Source organism: Muntiacus reevesi, chromosome 3 (genome assembly GCF_963930625.1).
Source record: "Muntiacus reevesi chromosome 3, mMunRee1.1, whole genome shotgun sequence".
NCBI classification, from domain to species: Eukaryota; Metazoa; Chordata; class Mammalia; order Artiodactyla; family Cervidae; genus Muntiacus; species Muntiacus reevesi.
Window position 1 is genome coordinate 242,209,159 of NC_089251.1, and position 18,121 is coordinate 242,227,279.

General features: G+C 42.6%; 1 protein-coding gene across 2 annotated transcripts in view; it reads right to left on the minus strand.

Annotated features, from left to right (window-relative positions):
- Positions 1 to 18,121, minus strand: part of STK39 (serine/threonine kinase 39) — a 304,895-nt gene that overhangs the window by 100,982 nt on the left and 185,792 nt on the right. For both annotated transcript variants that reach the window (XM_065931689.1, XM_065931688.1), the window contains exons 13-14: positions 17,199 to 17,261; positions 14,805 to 14,872 (exon numbers count right to left, since the gene is read on the minus strand). In XM_065931689.1, the coding sequence (XP_065787761.1) occupies positions 14,805 to 14,872; positions 17,199 to 17,261 (131 nt within the window). The remainder of the gene's footprint in view (positions 1 to 14,804; positions 14,873 to 17,198; positions 17,262 to 18,121) is intronic.

The following is an 18,121-nucleotide window of genomic DNA, read 5'->3' on the forward strand; positions in this document are numbered from 1 at the left end:
CTAGAGCTTTCCAGGTAGCTCAGTGGGTAAAGAATCCTCTTACAACGCTGGAGGCCCAGGTTCGAACCCTGAGTCGGGAAGACCCCCCTGGAGGAGGGCATGGCAATCCACTCTAGTATTCTTGCCTGGAGAATTCCATGGGGAAAGGAGCCTGGCAGGCTACAGTCCACAGGGCTGCAGAGAGTCAGACACGCCTGAAGGGACTGAGCACAAAGAACTCTATACACTCCCTACTGCTGAAAGCATTTGCACTCATAAACATCCTCTTGCTCTGTTGTCAGAAAAAAAGGGCATTATTTCACAGTGGGTCTTCCCAGGCGGCACTCGTGGTAGAGAATCTGTCTGAAAATGCGGGAGACACCAGAGATGACTGGAAAATTCCATTGACAAAGGAGCCTAGTGGGCTTACAGTCCATGGGGTCTCAAAAAGTCAGACGTGACTATGCACACACATCTCACAATGAATGGTTTTTCATTCTTCTATTTTTCTTCCCTTACACGACCAGATTTTCCTGAATACAAATCTTCCTTTAGCATATGTTCACCAGCAAAAGGATTTTGTAAATGCAAAAGACCGCCAGCCTGCACTGCCCTACATTATCTACACTTACACCATGTCCCTGGACCACACCATCAATAACGCTGGATTAACATCGGAACACCCAGTTTCCAGCCTAAGCGTATTGTCTCTGTGACTGCAGGAAAGTTACTTAACATCCCTGATCTTTCTTTGCCACCTGTGAGTAGCCAACACAGGATGAAAGGAAAAATTAAATCAGGCAAGTGATGCGACAGTGCTTTTAAAATTTTATTAAGACACTAGAAACGCTAACTGCTATTTTCATCATCATCTTTGGTGTCTCCTCCAAAATATTTTCAGGTATTCCTGTCACAATATTTAATGATGAGCCTATCATGAAAAATTGTTAAAAAGACTACTTAGGTAAAATGTCAATGAGAAGACAGGTAAACATAACCATCCTGTGAGAACACAAGTTTCTAACAGCATTCAGAACGGAGCTGAATAGAGCGCGGCCACGGGATCAAGTGGCGATGATCAAGTGGCTGGTTGATCAGCATATTCAACAGACCCAGATTCAAGACCCGTCTCTGCTTCATCTGGACTGGAAGATACTGGTCAAGTAACCCCCATGATTTTACACCTTAGTTTTTCACCAGTGAGATATTAGTAACAAGCTGTATAGGTTCTGTGATGATTAAACACGACAAAGCACATATGTGCTTATCTTGGTGCCGGGTCCATCGTAGGAACCCCATCTTTCTGGAGGACCTCACTCACAATATAGCTGAGAGGTGCAACAGCGATTCCAATCCTCAGAGGAAAGGAAATGATCAGAGGAGAATAGTCCAAAAAATTAAGTAAAATGCTAATTATTTTTCATTTAAAGAACAGAATTTCTAATAACTTGGTGCCTGCATAATAATCCATACCACTCTACTGAAAAATGTAGTCTTGTCAGAAATCATTTAAGTCTGTTAAAGCCCATACCAAAGACCAGAGCCTGACAGTCTCTGGATTCAACCCAACCATTACTCTTCTTAAAACGTGAATGTTGAAAAAAATAAACACTGGTTACTATGGGAACAAGGAGCCCAAAGATAACATTTAGACAAAAGGGCCCTCACCTTCCTTTAACTACCCAGAGCTCTTCTTTTCATCAGTCTTCTTATGCCATTTATCACTTTCTACCTTGTGTTAGAGTCATTTGTGCAGGGTCTGATCTATCCGCCTACACAGTAACCTCTTTGAGTGCAGAAACCCTGTCATATTCTTCTTTGGATTTCCAACACAGCCTTGCAAAAGAAAGCCATAAATAAGTAGTTTGTTGAGGGGGGAAAAAAAGAGCATGCACTAAAAAGCGCTGCCACAATTGAACACTATGATTAGACTATTTAACCTTTGGGGAAAAAATTAATCAAGCCTCCCAGCCACTTAACTAGTAAGAATTATGCAATTAACCCTATTTTAGACTAGAGAATCATTTAAAAGTTCTAATCCCTGCTGCATGATGATAACAAGGAATTAGAATTCAGGCATACTAATACTAAAATGGTGAACAAAGTTGTTTTTAACAGTGTTAGCTTTCTGTATGAAATTATAACAAGCTAAGTCTATAATTCACCCATATCCATGTTCACCTTTTAATAGAAAAACTAAAATAATATTAGTAAGTCAAATTCAGTAATATTGTCATGCTAAAGGATTTCTGTAAAATAAATATCCAATTCTAGAGCTCATTTTCCCCTACAAACAGGAAAGCTATTTTGTTGGTGTAGAGTCTTTAATTGACCCATCAAGGTCGAATGGTATTGCTGATTAATAACCAAGTAAATTCATTATTAGCAAATTAATGGAATAGATCAAAGCATCTATGTATCACAACTGTCACAGCTGCCTTCAGCTAAACTAACTGCAACCCACAGGGCTGAGCTGTCAAACCATGAACAGCATCCAACACAAAGGAGTTAACAGTTTGACTAATAAGCTTATCATTTTTCCATATCACTGAGCCTGACTCCAAAAAAACATGTTTTATGTCAAATATGACTATTCCACTTTATGAAAAATATACTAATGACAAAATATTTGTGCAACGCCTAACTTGAAACAGAAACTGTAATCACATCTACAGACAGTTATATAAATTATGAGGTAGCTCACTTGGTAATTTTCTCCAGTGATGTGTTTAACAGAATTTCCTGATCTTATACCTAATTTTATGATACTCTATTTTTTGACATTACCATACAAGAAATGGCAACTCACTCCAGTGCTCTTGCCTGGAAAATCCCATGGACGGAGGAGACTGGTGGGCTACAGTCCACAGGGTCACAAAGAGTCAGACATGACTGAGCGACTTCACTTACACACAATGGACAAAGAAGCAGAAAAGTACATACATGGAAAAAGAGAAACCTACATGTTAACTATCTCTAGCACTTAACATGGAGATCTAAGGTCTAATTCTTTCTCTCCAATCTTACATATAACGGCTCAGTTTAAAAAGCAAATTAAAGCAAAACTATATTTTTCCAAAGAAGAAATTAACCTTTATCTTCTCAGTCTTTTGCCTATGTGCCTATGATCACCAGAAATGAGTAATGGAGATATAAATGTATTCCTTAGTAGCTAAAATGGATTTGTCTTTAATTTACAGAATGTGATGCTTTGAGAAGTATTTCTCAGTAAGGTGAGCCTTATCTGGCATCTTGGAGGAAGGAACCATATTCCCAGCAGGTAGGCCTATAAAATGCTACATAAAAAAGAAAGAGCCACCTTTTTAAGAGGTAAAATAGAACCCATATAGTATTAGTTAATACTTGATGAAATGCTGGCTTGAACCGATAACTACTCACCAGCCTGTGGAGCACGATACACATACATACCATGCCCAAGTAGTCTCAGGGGATAAGGCAGGCAAACTGCTTCCTGACACCTAGTAGCCACATGCTGTCTAATGATCCACAAGGGCAGAGTGAGGGTATATTTGTGTGTGCATATGAATGTTTATTTATATATGAACCATATACATATGTTTGAATCTTAAGGTCTAGATGGAAATGCCTAAAAAGGATACAGAGCAGCACATGGATTTTCTCAAATCTGATCCACACTGGCCAGAACAATCTTTCAGCTTCCTCACACAGGCTGCTTTAAGAGACAGCTTGTCGAGCTCAGAACAAAGGGCCTATTGGCAGAGACCAACACTAGATGGCAGATTTTCTCCTTGTACTTTTGCTGTTGGTTCTTAATTTTTACAATGTTGTGTTGGTTTCTAGATGGCAGATTTTGATACGCGATGCGCATGCAACTTTGAAGGCTCTAAGAGAATTCAGACCTATAAGGGGGTGCTGGTGGTAACAGAAGTGGGCAGGAGACCCACCCTGCACATAAGAGATCACTGAGGGCAGCTCTATGACCCATATTTGTTCCATGATTTACACTCAATCTGAAGCCAAGACTCTAAATCCTGCAAGGGTGTGCTTATAGAATCCTCTAGGAATGTTTTTACATGCTGTTCCCATTTCAAGGGTAATTACACTCACATGCACACTCATGTTCTGGGTGTGTGTGTATGCTCAGTTGTTTCAGCCGTGTCCAACTCTTTGGGAACCTGTAGGCTGTAGAGACCGCCAGGCTCCTCTGTCCATGAGATTCTCCAGACAAGAATACTGGAGTTGGGTGCCATGCCCCGCTCCAACGGATCTTCACAACCCAAGGATTTAACCAGTGTCTCGTGCGTCTTCTGCATTGCTGGCAGATACTTTACCGCTGAGCCACCAGGGAAGTCTTTATATTCAGACATCAGGATAATGTCTATTTCAGGAGCTAAGCTACTGATTCAGTTGAAATTCACAATCTCTACCCTCAAGTGATGATCACTTACCTAGAGTCAGACATCCTGGAATGTGAAGTCAAGTGGGCCTTTACGAAGTATCACTATGAACAAAGCTAGTGAAGGTGGTGGAATTCCAGTTGAGCTATTTCAAATCCTGAACGATGATGCTGTGAAAGTGCTGCACTCAATGCCAGCAAAATTGGATAAGTCAGCAGTGGCCACAGGAATGGAAAAGGTCAGTTTTCATTCCAATCCCAAAGAAAGGCAATGCCAAAGAATGCTCAAACTACCACACAATTGCACTCATCTCACACACTAGCAAAGTAATGCTCAAAAGTCTCCAAGCCAGGCTTCAAAAGTACATGAACTGTGAACTTCCAGATGTTCACATTGGATTTAGAAAAGGCAGAGGAACCAGAGACCAAATTGCCAACATCTGCTGGATCATCGAAAAAGCAGAGAGTTCCAGAAAAACATCTATTTCTGCTTTATTGACTATGCCAAGCTTTTGACTGTGTGACTCACAACAAACTGGAAAATTCTGAAAGAGATGGGAATACCAGACCACCTGACCTGCCTCTTGAGAAATCTGTATGCAGGTCAAGAAGCAACAGTTAGAACTGGACATAACAACAGACTGGTTCCAAATAGGAAAAGTAGTGCATCAAGGCTGTATATTGTCACCCTGCTTATTTAACTTATATGCAGAGTACATCATGAGAAACGCTGGGCTGGACGAAGCACAAGCTGGAATCAAGATTGCCGGGAGAAATATCAATAACCCCAGATATGGAGATGACACCACACCTATAGCAGAAAGTGAAGAACTAAAGAACCTCTTGATGAAAGTGAAAGAAGAGAGTGAAAAAGTTGGCTTAAAGCGCAACATTCAGAAAACTAAGATCATGGCATCTGGTCCCATCACTTCATGGCAAATAGATGGGGAAACAGTGGAAACAGTGACAGACTTTATGTTGGGGGGCTCCAAAATCACTGTAGATGGTGACTGCAGCCATGAAATTAAAAGATGCTTGCTCCTTGGAAGGAAAGTTATGACCAACCTAGACAGCTTATTAAAAAGCAGAGACATTACTTTGCCAACAAAGTTCCATCTAGTCAAAGCTATGGTTTTTCTAGTAGTCATGTATGGATGCAAGAGTTGGACCATAAAGAAAGCTGAGTGTCGCAGAATTGATGCTTTTGAACTGTGGTGTTGGAGAAGCCTCTTGAGAGTCCCTTGGACTGCAAGGAGATCCAACCAGTCCATCCCAAAGGAAATCAGTCCTGAATATTTGTTGGAAGATCTGATGCTGAAGCTGAAACTCCAATACTTTGGCTACCTGATGCAAAGAACTGACTCACTGGAAAAGACCCTGATGCTGGGACAGATTGAAGGCGGGAGGAGAAGGGGATGACAGACGATGAGATGGTTGGATGGCATCACCAACTCAATGGACATGAGTTTAAGTAAACTCCGGGAGTTGGTGATGGACAGGGAGGCCTGGCATGCTGCAATGGGGTCACAAAGAGTCAGATAAGACAGAGTGACTGAACTGAACTGAACCCTCAAGTGATCACCTATTCATGATCACTTGAATAGCCTATTCATCCCACCACATATCCCTGGTGAATTTAGTCTCCAGGTCGCCTACACGACTATCTCATCTCTCCAACCTCGAACATCTTTTCCTTCCTTCCTCTCAATGATGACATTCCTTACCTTACTGAAAGAACAGAATGAACAGAAAAAGACTTCTACAAGTCTGTACCTAAACCCACCAATCTTCTTGCACTTCTGCCTGCCCTTCCATCACTGTGGCTGCATGTCGAACAGACATCTCTCCATTCTCCTGTCTAAGTCTGACATCTACTCGGATGCCTGGTTATCATTGCTGCCCATTCACCTGAGGACATTAGGCTTACCAAAGTCCCTTCTCTCATTTCATTTTCCTACTCTATTGGATCATTTCCACTTAACAAGCTTTAAAAACAACCAACCTCCCTTCATCCTTTATTTTCATCGAGCTATCATCCCATTTCTCTGCTCCCCTGTATAGAAAATTTCTAGAAGAGTCACCCATACTCATAAGTCATCTATCTTTGTTACATCATGCTTTCTCTTGCCACCCTGTCCTGAACCCAGTATTGTAACACAGCCCAGTAAGCTCAAGCCCTTAGCACAGAAGCCATCGCTGTGCATCATTCCTCCACAGCCTGTTGCCAGGCAACGGGTCCGGCCCAGTCATTGGTCAGTGCCTCAGTGGGCCCCGCCCACAAGCAACCAACAGTTAAGAAATGACAGTTAGTGAGGGAATTCAGACAACAGTGGAGTGGTGGTCATGAGGTGGAGAGTGTGGTCAGAGGCAGATCCTGACTTTCTCCCTGAGGCCCCCCAGCTCACCCAACTTGGGGCCAGTAGGTGAGCTGGGGGGCCCAGAGAACAGGCTTGGAGCTGTGTCTTACAGAGCTTCAGAATCCTCACCAAGGCCACCCACCATCTTTGGCCCAGGCCTTGAGGCAGTGGTGAACCTCTCCACCATCCTGGTTTCTGCGACCTAATAGCAGCGGCAGTGTGCCTGGGCCGCAGTCTGTGGGACCTGGTCTCTCCCTTTTGGGTGGCCTGAGGAGCCTAAGGGTTAGTTGGGTTGGACGTCTGGCTCCTTCAGTGATGAAGGCTGGGAAGGATGTGGGAACCTGGCCCTGAAGGATCTGCCAACTGGGTTCTGCTGCCTCTTGGACAGGACCTTGGTGGGTGAAAGCTGTACCTTGGTATCTCGCCCTTTCTTGTCAGGACAGAGAATAACATTCATTTGCTAGAGATTTACAGGAACATTGTTACCTGACCATGACCTGACTTCAAAAACAAAGGATCTGACACCAGGAAGTCTGCAACTAACCACGCCCCTCCCTCACCTTTTTGCTTTTAAAGGGGCTTTGCTGAAACCTTTCAGTACCTTTGGGGTTCTTAAGGCCCAGAACCATCTCCTTCCATGGTCCTGTGATTAACCTTTCCTTGTTCCAAACTCCACTGTTTGGTATTGTTTGGCCTTACTATGCATCGGATACAGATCTGGTGATGTTCCATAACACTATCAGGCTTTTCTCTCCAGCACTCCACTGAAATAACTTGCCAAGGTCAAGAATGTGCTGCCTTTTGCCAAATACAATAATGAATTCTCAGTTCCCATTGTACTTGATCTATGAATAACAAGTGATGCAGCTTTCCACTCCTTCTTTCTTGAGAAACTTCCTCTGTTTGGCTTCACAAAGTATAAGGCAAAGTGAAAGTCACTCAGTCGCATCCAACTCTTTGAGACCTCATGGACCACACAGTCTATGGCATTCTCCAGGCCAGAATACTGGAGTGAGTAGCTATTCCGTCCTCGAGGAGAATCTTTCTAACCCAGGGATCAAACCCAGGTCTCCTGCATTGTAGGTGGATTCTTTACCAGATGAGCCACCATTCTCTCCTTGACCTCACCAGCCTGTCCTCACCCATCTGCTGATTGCTCCTTATCCATGCATCACCTGAGTGTGCAAGACCAATTCTGTCTTCACCACTCCCCTCCTACATAAGCTCACGCACTTTTATCGCTTTAAAAACTATATGCACCAAACAGTTCTCATATTTATTTATCTTAGCCCAGAAATATATCTCCTTTGAAATCTCGGCTCATGTACCTAAATGCCTACTTGACATTAAATAGATCACCACTAGACAACTCAAACTGAACATGCAAAACTGAATTCTTGATTCTGCCCCAGAACTGCAACTCCCTTCCCAGTCTCAGGAGACAGCAACTCCACTCATTTATACTTTCCAGCCCAAACCTTGAGTAATCTGTTAGTACTAGAGCACTTAGTAGTGGGCACTTAGAGCAGTGAGGCCAACCCTCAGCATGCAGGCATTGCTGCAGGCCATTCTCCTGTGCCCTTTTGCCAGGCAGCGGTCCCACTCAGCCACAGGTCAGTGCTGCTATGGGCCCCTCCCACAAGAAACTGTCAATGGGTGCCCCCGGGGGTCCTGCTCAGTCACTGGTCCCTGCTGCAGTGGGCCCTGCCCACAAGCAGCCAACTGTCAAACAGCCACAGTTAGGGGATTCAGCCAACCGTGGAGTGGAAGCTGTGAGATGGAGAGGGAGGTAAGAGGCAGATCCCAAGCTTTTCCCTGGGGCCCTCCGGCTCATTCCGCCTTGGACCAGCAGGTGAGCGGGGGAGCCCAGGGAACAGGCTGGAGCTGTGTGCTGCAGAGCTGCAGAGCCCTCGTCAGGGCCACCCACTGCCTGGGTCCAGCCCTGAGGTGACAGCGAACCTTTCCCCCATCCCTGCCTCTGAGACCTAATGGCAGTGGCCGTCTGCAAAGGATACAGTCTGTGGGACCCTACAGGCGGCCCCGGGAACCTGAGGACCAGCTGGGTCCTGGGCTCCTGGCTTCCTCAGCAATGACAGCTGGGCACGTCTGGGGACCTGGACCTCAGGGAGCTGCCAACTGAGATCAGTCTGCTCTTAGTCAGGATCTGGACCTTGAAGGGGGAAAGTTGTCCCTTTCTTGTCAGGACAGGGACTAACATTCATTTGTTACCCTACCATGACTTGACCGCAAGTACAGAGAATCTGACACCAAGAAGTTTGCAACAACTAATGACACCCCCTCCCTCACCTTTTCTATCAAAGGTCTTTGCTGAAAGCTTTTGAGGAGTTTGGGGTTTTTTAAGACATGAGGCACCCATCTCCTTGCATGGTCCTGCAATAAACCAATGTTTTAGCAGTGTCTGGCCTCACTGGGCACACAGACTTGCATTTTGAACAACACTGCATTTTAATAATCCTGAGTTCTCTCTCCTCCATCCAGAAATCTCCAGATTATCAATCGGTTTATCAATCGCCACCTCCAATACTCCCCATCCTGGTCCAGGTCACATCATCATTTCTTACACCACAGCAATAGCCTGACAGCGGGCTCTCTGCTTCCACCCTAAGGTGTCTCTATGGGATCTACTCTCCATAAGGTGATCACGGTGCTTATTTTAAAAATTAATTCAGATCATGCAACTCTTCTGCTCACAAACCTTCAATGGTTTTCCATGCACAAACAATGAAATCCAAAGTCTTCATCACAGGCTATATGGCCCTACATGATTGAGCCCCTGATAATCCTCTGACCTTACTCCCTACCACTCTGGCCACACTAGTTCCCTGGGCTGTTTCTATAACTGCTTAAAACACGCTTCCTGCTCAGAATCTTTGCAATCACTTTGCTCTGACTAAAACTCTCTTGCTCCAAGCAACCTTATGGCCGATTCATCACTTCTGTCAGAGGTCTGCTCAAATATCCCTTTACTCAGACAGCACTTTTACGGTATGGAGAATTCTATAGTGGCCTCCAAGCTTCCTGTCCCCTAGGGTAAATGCCCTGTGTAGTCCTCTCCTCTGAGAGTGACCAGGAGCTTTAAATACAATGGACTCTCGCTCCTGTAATTGTGTTACGTTTTATGGCAAAAGTGAAGAGATTTTGCAGATATAATTCAAATTCCAAATCAGTTGATTTTTACTTAATCAAAAAGAGGGTTAATTCTAGAGACTTCACTGAGTGTCCAGAGGTTATGACTCAGCGCTCCCAGTGCAGCGGATCCGGGTTTGACCTCGTCAGAGAACTAGTTCCTGCATGCCACAACTGAAGATCTCACAAGCTGCAACCAAGACCCAGTGCAGCCAAATAAATATTTTTTAAAACAGGATATTATTCTAGATGATACTGACTAAATTAGCTGAAAAACCTTTAACAGAGGGACTGAGCCCTTGGAGGGGAGGGGAGTTGGTCTCTGGCTGCCTCTGAAGAAAGTAGTCACGCTGTGAAATGTCTAGACTGGGGTGGCCTACAAGAGCCAAAGAAGGAGCCTGCAAGGAACTGCATTCTGCCCACACCCAGATGACCTTGAAAGAAGCCCATAAGCTCTGGGTGAGCAGGCCTTAACTTCAGTCTGTGAGACATGGCGCTCTCCCACAGTCTCCCAGGTAGACTATGTCTGGATTTCTGACCTACAGAAGCTGACACTGTTTTAAGCCACAAAGTTTTTGGTAACCTGTTACATGGCAGCAGAAAACTAACATACATTCCTTAATAGAGAATAGCACCATCAGACTTTCTAGCCTCCTGATGGCGGCTTTTCCTTCCGAGAAATTGAGATACCGTATCAGTAATGCCCCTATTGGACTTGTTTCCTACCTCTAAAATGTAAGCTCCTGGAGGACAAGAATTTGTCTTTTGTCTCTTCCCTTGTTGCATCACAAGGCCTAGAACAGTGGCATGCACAGGCAGGTGCTCGATGAACATTTATAGGATGAATGAGTGTATCTGCTGTCTATGTTTGCATCAGCACAGAGTCATCTCAAAAACTTAATAGCATTTAACTTTTAAGTTTCAAAGGCTATTTCTCAAATTACAGTTGACCTTTAAACAACAGGGATTTGAACTGTGCTGGTCAACTATGTGGATTTTTTTTCCAACATACCACAGGACTACACAGCCTATGGTTGGTTAAATCTGTGGATGTGGAGCTGTGTATACAGAAGGCTAGCTATAAAGTTAAAAGTGGGTTTTCTACTTTGTTGGGGGTCAGTGCCCCTAATCCCCACACTGTTCACTGCTGTAATAAGGAGCGCCCTTGAAGGAAACCAACAATATATTCTGGGAGATTCATGAGTTCTCATATCAAAAAAAAAAAAAAAAACAAACAAACAACAAAAAAATACTAGTATAAATACCCTGTAAACATTTAACAACAAAAAACGATGCATATAAGCAATTAGACATAAACATATGCTTGCTAAAAATAAGTTATATTAAAATTCACTTCCTTTTTTTGGAAAGTATCATTGATGTATCTCACTTTCAGGACACTATTAATGGTCCTTTTACATTAGCCTTCTCCATAGTTAAATGTTGACTAAAGGCAGTAGAATCAATGGGATTTGATAGAGCAACTATACCAAAAAATACTAATTAATTGCTGAGTCATTCAGAAAGCAAATAGTTTCTAAGAGATGCCAGAAAGTTCTGTCCTACTTGAACTGCTGAACACATTGATCAGTGTTTTGAATAAAGACACAAAAGATAGGGTCATCAAATTGACAACTGATGTATATACAAACACTGTCTGTAATAAAGACAGACACATTGATAGGAGTGACAGGCAAGCAATGAGTCAAAATCAACAGGCCCATTATTATATTGACAAATGGTAAGACATGCACAGAGTTTCAAAACACGAGTAGCAATTCAGAATCAGATTTGGTAGCACTTCAAAAGAATTAAACAACCAAGATCAGAGATTTTTTTATTTGACTGATAGGTCAATCTAAATTCATTACCAAATTACACAGCTATTTTAAAATGCAATGAAAACCTGGGCTGATTTAGGAGAAATAAGAGTGTAAACTGTAAAAATGACATGTTATAACTATTGTTCCAGTCTGCTTAGCTCCCACCTGGAGTCCTGCATTTAAATTTGAGTGCTGCATTTAAAAGGGACATGGTTAAACTGGAAAACAGTACCAGGAAAAGAGTTGAGAGGTCAAAGAGGTCTTGCAGTAAACAAAGTTAAATGAATTCCTATCCTGCAGAACTTCTTAGAACCTTTAATGTTAATGTTCTTTGCGATTTCCAAAAAAAGGTGCGTGTGCGTGTGTGTGTGTGTGTGTGTGTGTGTGAAAGAGAGAGGGATAGATGGATACGACACATTGTTTCTTAATTTATTTGAACATGGAACTCTTTCTTCATGGAGAATCTTGTAACACCAGTGACCTAAGCTGTAAACTCAGGAAAAGGACCACCTAGGCCCAATGTTAAACATCACTAATTATTAGAGAAACACAAATCAAAACTACAATAAGGTATCACCTCACACCAGTGAGAATGGCCATCATCAAAAAATCTACAAACAATAAATGCTGGAGAGTGTGTGAAGAAAAGGGGACTCTTTGCACAGCTGGTGGAAATGTAAACTGATACAGCCACAACGGAGAACAATATGGATATTCCTTAAAAAACTAAAAACAGAACTATTACATGACCCAGCAGTCCCAATACTGGACATATACTTTCAGGAAACCATAATTCAAAAAGACAGTCACCCCAATGTTCATTTCAGCACTGTTTACAAGAGCGAGGACATGGAAGCAACCTAAATGTCCATCAACAGATGAATGGATAAAGAAGATGTGGTACATATACACAATGGACTATTACTCAGCCATGAAAAGGAATGAGGTTGGGTCATTTGCAGAGACGTGGATGGACCTAGAGACCATCATATAGAGTGAAGTAAGTCAGAAAGAGAAAAACAAATTTTGTATATTAACACATATATATGAAATCTAAAAAATAGTATAGATGAATCTACTTGCAAAAAAGAAATATAGATGCAGACGTAGAGAACTAGCGAATGGACACCAGAAGGAGAAGGGGCAGGGTAAGATGAACTGAGATTGGGACTGACGTGTATACACTGCAATGCATGGAACAGATAACTAGTGAGACCCTGCTGTACAGTGCAGAGAACTCAATGACCTGTGCTGATCTAGACAGGAGAGAATCCGGAAGGGAGGGGACGTGCATGTACAAACGGCTGACTCGTGTTACTGTGCAGCAGAAACTACCGCAGTGTTGTGATGCAACGATACTCCAATTTAAAAATAAATGTATACTAGATGTAGACGAAATGTCAGTAAGGGTGATAAACAAGGAGGAGTCGGAGGGGGATACAGAACTGTATCATGAGAAGCAAGGCCAAAACTATCTTGCCGAGGAAAGGTGAAGAGTAAGCCTGGCAAACAACACGCACGTCTCAGGAAAATGAGGGGATGCAGTTGTTCTCTACTGTCCTGGTACCTAGAGCAATACAGTATCTGCAAGTAAGGCTCAAAATATGCATGTCAACACTCCCTTCAGGAGATTTTTATCCGGAGAGCCTGATGGTTGCTCTAAGGGTCAGAAATAGACCCCAGAACAGGAAGGTCAGCTAAATCTTCAGGAAGGTCACTGCAATTAAAGCTTTTTAGTATCACAGGGATGATGGTGAAAACAAGAGTGAGCTGAAGTATATACAGGGGCTGGTTAACACCCAGCAGGGACATCAAAGAAAAGACACCTGCATTCGTCAAGCAGGAGGTTGGATGACTTCCAGCACTGCACTTCCAACACCACACGCTCAGGGGACTAGAGTGTAATCTCCACAGTCTCACTCACCCTTATGTCTCAAAGACAAACACGGAGCCCAGCACAGAATGGGTCTCTCAGAAACACCGGTGGAACATGTGAATAAATGAAGTGAAAAATAAAAGTATCTGGCTCCAAAGTCAAATGAAAAGAGAATGGCTATTTCATTTTTTGGAGATTGCTAAATACGGCAATTGTGAATCACAATCAAGGTTACCCACAAATATAAGGAAACAGTCTTGTAATAATTTCACATCTTGACTTGGAAATCAACTCTGAATTAAATCACACCAAGGGTCGCTGCGAGGTTCCCACAGTAAATAAGCGAAAAAGGACTGCAGATTGTAAATGACTATCAGAAGGACGGGGTGATTATGGTAATAATAATCCAGCCCAACAGATTATGATAATTCAAAGGGCTGGAAACTAACCTTGAAAATGAAACCACCTTTTATAGCCACAGGTCTGAAAAAGGTTCATTAGCCATGTGTTCTACTGTCAAAGGAGGGCATATTTTAAAACACCTTCAAAAATGTGATGGTGTTCTAATTGACCTGGTAAGTTAAGCTATTTATAGTTGTCTAAGCAAATTTCTTCAGTCATGAGACAGCAAATTCTCAAAGAATATACATTAAATCGACCTTATCTTTAGAAATTCTTGAAATAGAAAGCTTTCTTTCACTAGATACAAAGACTAGACTGTCAGATACCATATTTGTATCCATTTCCTAGAAGACTGAGGGTTCTTTCAAAATATATCTATCATTTCTCCACAGTGGCTGATCAAACCTGTCACTGAAGAATGTTCTCAACAGGCAACTTGTAGGACAAGCAGGGTTTATTTCTGTCAGAGACTGACTGCTGAAGTGTGAAAGAAACTCATTAAAAATCTCTTACTGTGAACTCACATTGTTTAAAAAAAAAAAAAGAAAGAAAGAAAGAAAAGGGAAGAAGAGAAAGAAAAACCCAAGAAAGAAAAAGGAAAAAAAACTTAATGAAGGGTACACTGATCCTGCAGATACACTCATGTGGTGCTTTTCTTTTTTATTCTTCTTGAGAAAACAATTAGAAGAGAGCAATTAGTCCTGGAAATACAGCCCACACTGACTATTCCAGGAAATCAAATAAGATCATTTTATTTTATGCTAATATTATGAAAAGCTAAGGAAGTAGATTAGAATATTGTACTATAGGAAAAACGACGCAAAATAAACAACATTGTTTACCTCAATCTTAAAACGAGGTTTACGGCACAAGAAGCTTCTCTGTAGTCTTCACTAGCATTGGGTAGGCCCTTTAAAAACAAAACAGCCAACGGTTATAAACTCGGGAAACAAATGCATAAAATCATGATAACTGTTGATTCATAAGAGTCCTTTCTTCCTGGAAACTTCCACACTAGGCCTTTTATTACAGGCCTATTATTTGGGCCCATAATACCTCTGTGTGAAGCCTGGAATGATGTTTCTCTCCCATCACAGCTGTGGATCTGAATGTTTCATATAGAAAGCCTCGGTAGGAGGATGGGCCCTGTGAACAACTGGTATACGCTGCAGTAAGTCCAAAGAAGAAAGATCAGCCATCTAAAGGGGCACCTGGCAACCTGAGCCAGGGACTGCATCTACTGGGCCTTGGAGGTGCACAAAGGCTGGGCACTTTAAACCTCAAAGGTGCAGAGGAAGAAGGAGCCTAGCAGATGAGGCCAGGGTTTACCTTTCTCACCTAGAGTCTGTTTCCTTGAACACAGATCATGAGGCATGAATGCCTCTATTGAATAGGCCCTTCCTACTTTATGAATCCCTGGACATGAGACCTTCCTGTCAGAGTAGAAAAAATAAGGAATTTTTGGTCAAGACTTGGCTTTGCCACTGACCAGCTTTGCAACTATGGGCAAGTCATTCTGTGGACGTATTTTCTCATTTACAAAATGGGGATAATATTTGCCTCCAAAGTTTCCTGGGAGAACAAATGCTATATATGAAAAGGAGTCCAACTATATCATGTTATACAATACTAGGTATCCTAAATCCTTTTTCTGTTTCCTTTTTCTTTGCCTTCTGATCCTTTATTATTCCTACATTTCCTTTTATCATTCAACCAATCCCTACAATTTATCTCAAGGTGCTATATTAAGTTGCCTGCTAGGTTGCTTCAGTCGTGTCTGACTCTGTGTGACCCCATGGACTGTAGCCTGCCAGGCTCCTCTGTCCATGGGGTCTCCAGGCAAGAATACTGCCGTGCGTTGTCATTTCGTTCTCCAGGGGAATCTTCCTGACCCAGGGATCGAATCCATGGCTCTTATGTCTTCTGCATTGGCAGGCGAGTTCTTTACTTACCACTAGGCCCACCTGGGAAGTTAAGCTGCTTAGTACAATGTAAAGACATAAACTGAATCCTGGCTTCGCCTCTAAGCTGCTGTGCAACCATGGATGAGCCACTTGGCCTCTGCAAATCTTTGCTTCCTCATCTATAAAACAACAATCAAAGTCTAGATGTCTTACCTGCAACCATGAAAGCCCATCACTCTATCTCCTCTGCATACGGCTATTTCATAAAATACAGATCGGGTGGAACAGAAATAAATTTAAATGGAATATGCAGATTCAAGGGGGAAATTTGATCACCGGGCTGGTAATACTTAACAGTGTAACCACTTTGGGCTTCCCTGGTAGCTCATCTGGTAAAGAATCCATCTGCAATGTAGGAGACCCTGGTTCCATTCTGGGTTGGGAAGATCCCCTGGAGAAGGGATAGGCTACCCACTCCACTATTCTTGGACTTCCCTGGCAACTCATACGGTGAGGTATCTGCCTGCACTGCAGGTGGCCTGGGTTCGATCCCTGGTATGGGAAGATCCCTGGAGGAAAGCATGGCAACCCACTCCAGTATTCTTGCCTGGAAAATCCCATGGACAGAGGAGCCTGGAGGGCTACAGTCCATGAGGTCGCAGAGAGTCAGACACAACTGAGCGACTAAGCATAGCACATAACCACTTTGAGAGCCGAAGGGCTTGCTATCAATTACATGGCAAAACCAAAATGGGGGGCCTACACTCTGAGTTTGCATCCATAGTCCCTGCCCTGGATAGCTCAGCATCCTTCATCAAGACCCAACACAACTCATGGCACACGAGTTCTGTCACATAACTTTTAATACGAACTCATTTCACAGTCACTGAAATATTATTTTTACAAGGAAAGTTGTAGAGATAAATTGGCTCATAAAATTCAAGGATAAAAGAATTACAAAAAAGTCATAGAAATCCAACCAGGAGCAAAGAAAGAAAAGTATCAATTAACTATAATGTTTTGCGGCTGAAACCTAGTAGAATGGTGAGTCATTTTCTGTCCTTTTCCCATTTCACACAGTTCCAGCAATTTTGGAAGCAGTCTGGTAATCAGTTCTTGCTTTTGAACCTATCATTTAAAGGTTGGAGGCCCTGAGAGGCATGGTCAATAGGGACAGTCCTCTTTTTTCCATACCCATTAAAAAAGAGAGTTTACAAGCCCCTGCTCTGGAAGCACTACCCTGATACCGTCTAAATGTCAGGCTTTTGGGTTTTTTTTTTAAATCTGTCTTCAAAGCATTTCAAATGTAAAATGACAGGCAGAGAAACGTACCTGAGAGTCCTGCACAGACAGGGACCGCGTCTGCTCGGGGAGGCTGCTGGCGTTCACCGCCGTCTGTTAAGAGAGCCAGCATCACCGCACGTTAGGACACCAAAATGGGACATCAAGGTCAGTGTGGTTACATTAAGTCTCAGTTATCAGAGACAAACATCTTACATAATTTGAGTAATTTTAAAGCACCATTTCCTGGAGTGTGGTCCTTTGACAACCTGCACTGGAATCACCAAGGACACAGCTTAAAGATTCCTGGCCACCACCTGGCCTATGATGCAGAATTTCACTGAGACAGGAGAGAATCTCTATCTTTAATAAGGTGCCCGGGTGACCCTTACGCATCTAGAGAACCACTGAGCTTAAGCAAAAAGGCATGGACAATTTGGTATTTTAAACTTGATAACAGAAAGATGCTCAAGGACCATTTTTTTTTTTCTTGTTGCACAACTTCATCTCAAGATGGGAGCCCCTTAATGAAAGGATGTTACGATTAGCACAACTTGCCCCTTTTAATCATTACTTTGAACAATTTATTTGCAGCACTGGATTTCAAAAAATATCTCCCCCAGAAGAGAATCCTAGAGCGAGAGATTATATTTTTCCAGCTAAGCTAGACACCTGACCCTAATGTGATACCCCAAATATTTCCGCCTCAAGCCCTACTTTTGTGAACTCTGCCCTGGAACAAAACTTGAAAGACAAACTGAAAGAGACACAGCATCAGCAAAGAATGAAAACTGCATGTTATTCCCTAAACTTACTGTCAGTTCTAAAATTATCAGAAGTCACCAGAAATTCTTTGTGCCAAGAGTTTTCTAAAGTTTGAGCATAAAAGTTTTGTATGCTTCTGCAAAGGTAACTGTGTCAGTAATGAAGAAATAGGGGGAAGTGCACCTGCATCTGCAGTTTACTTTGAATTG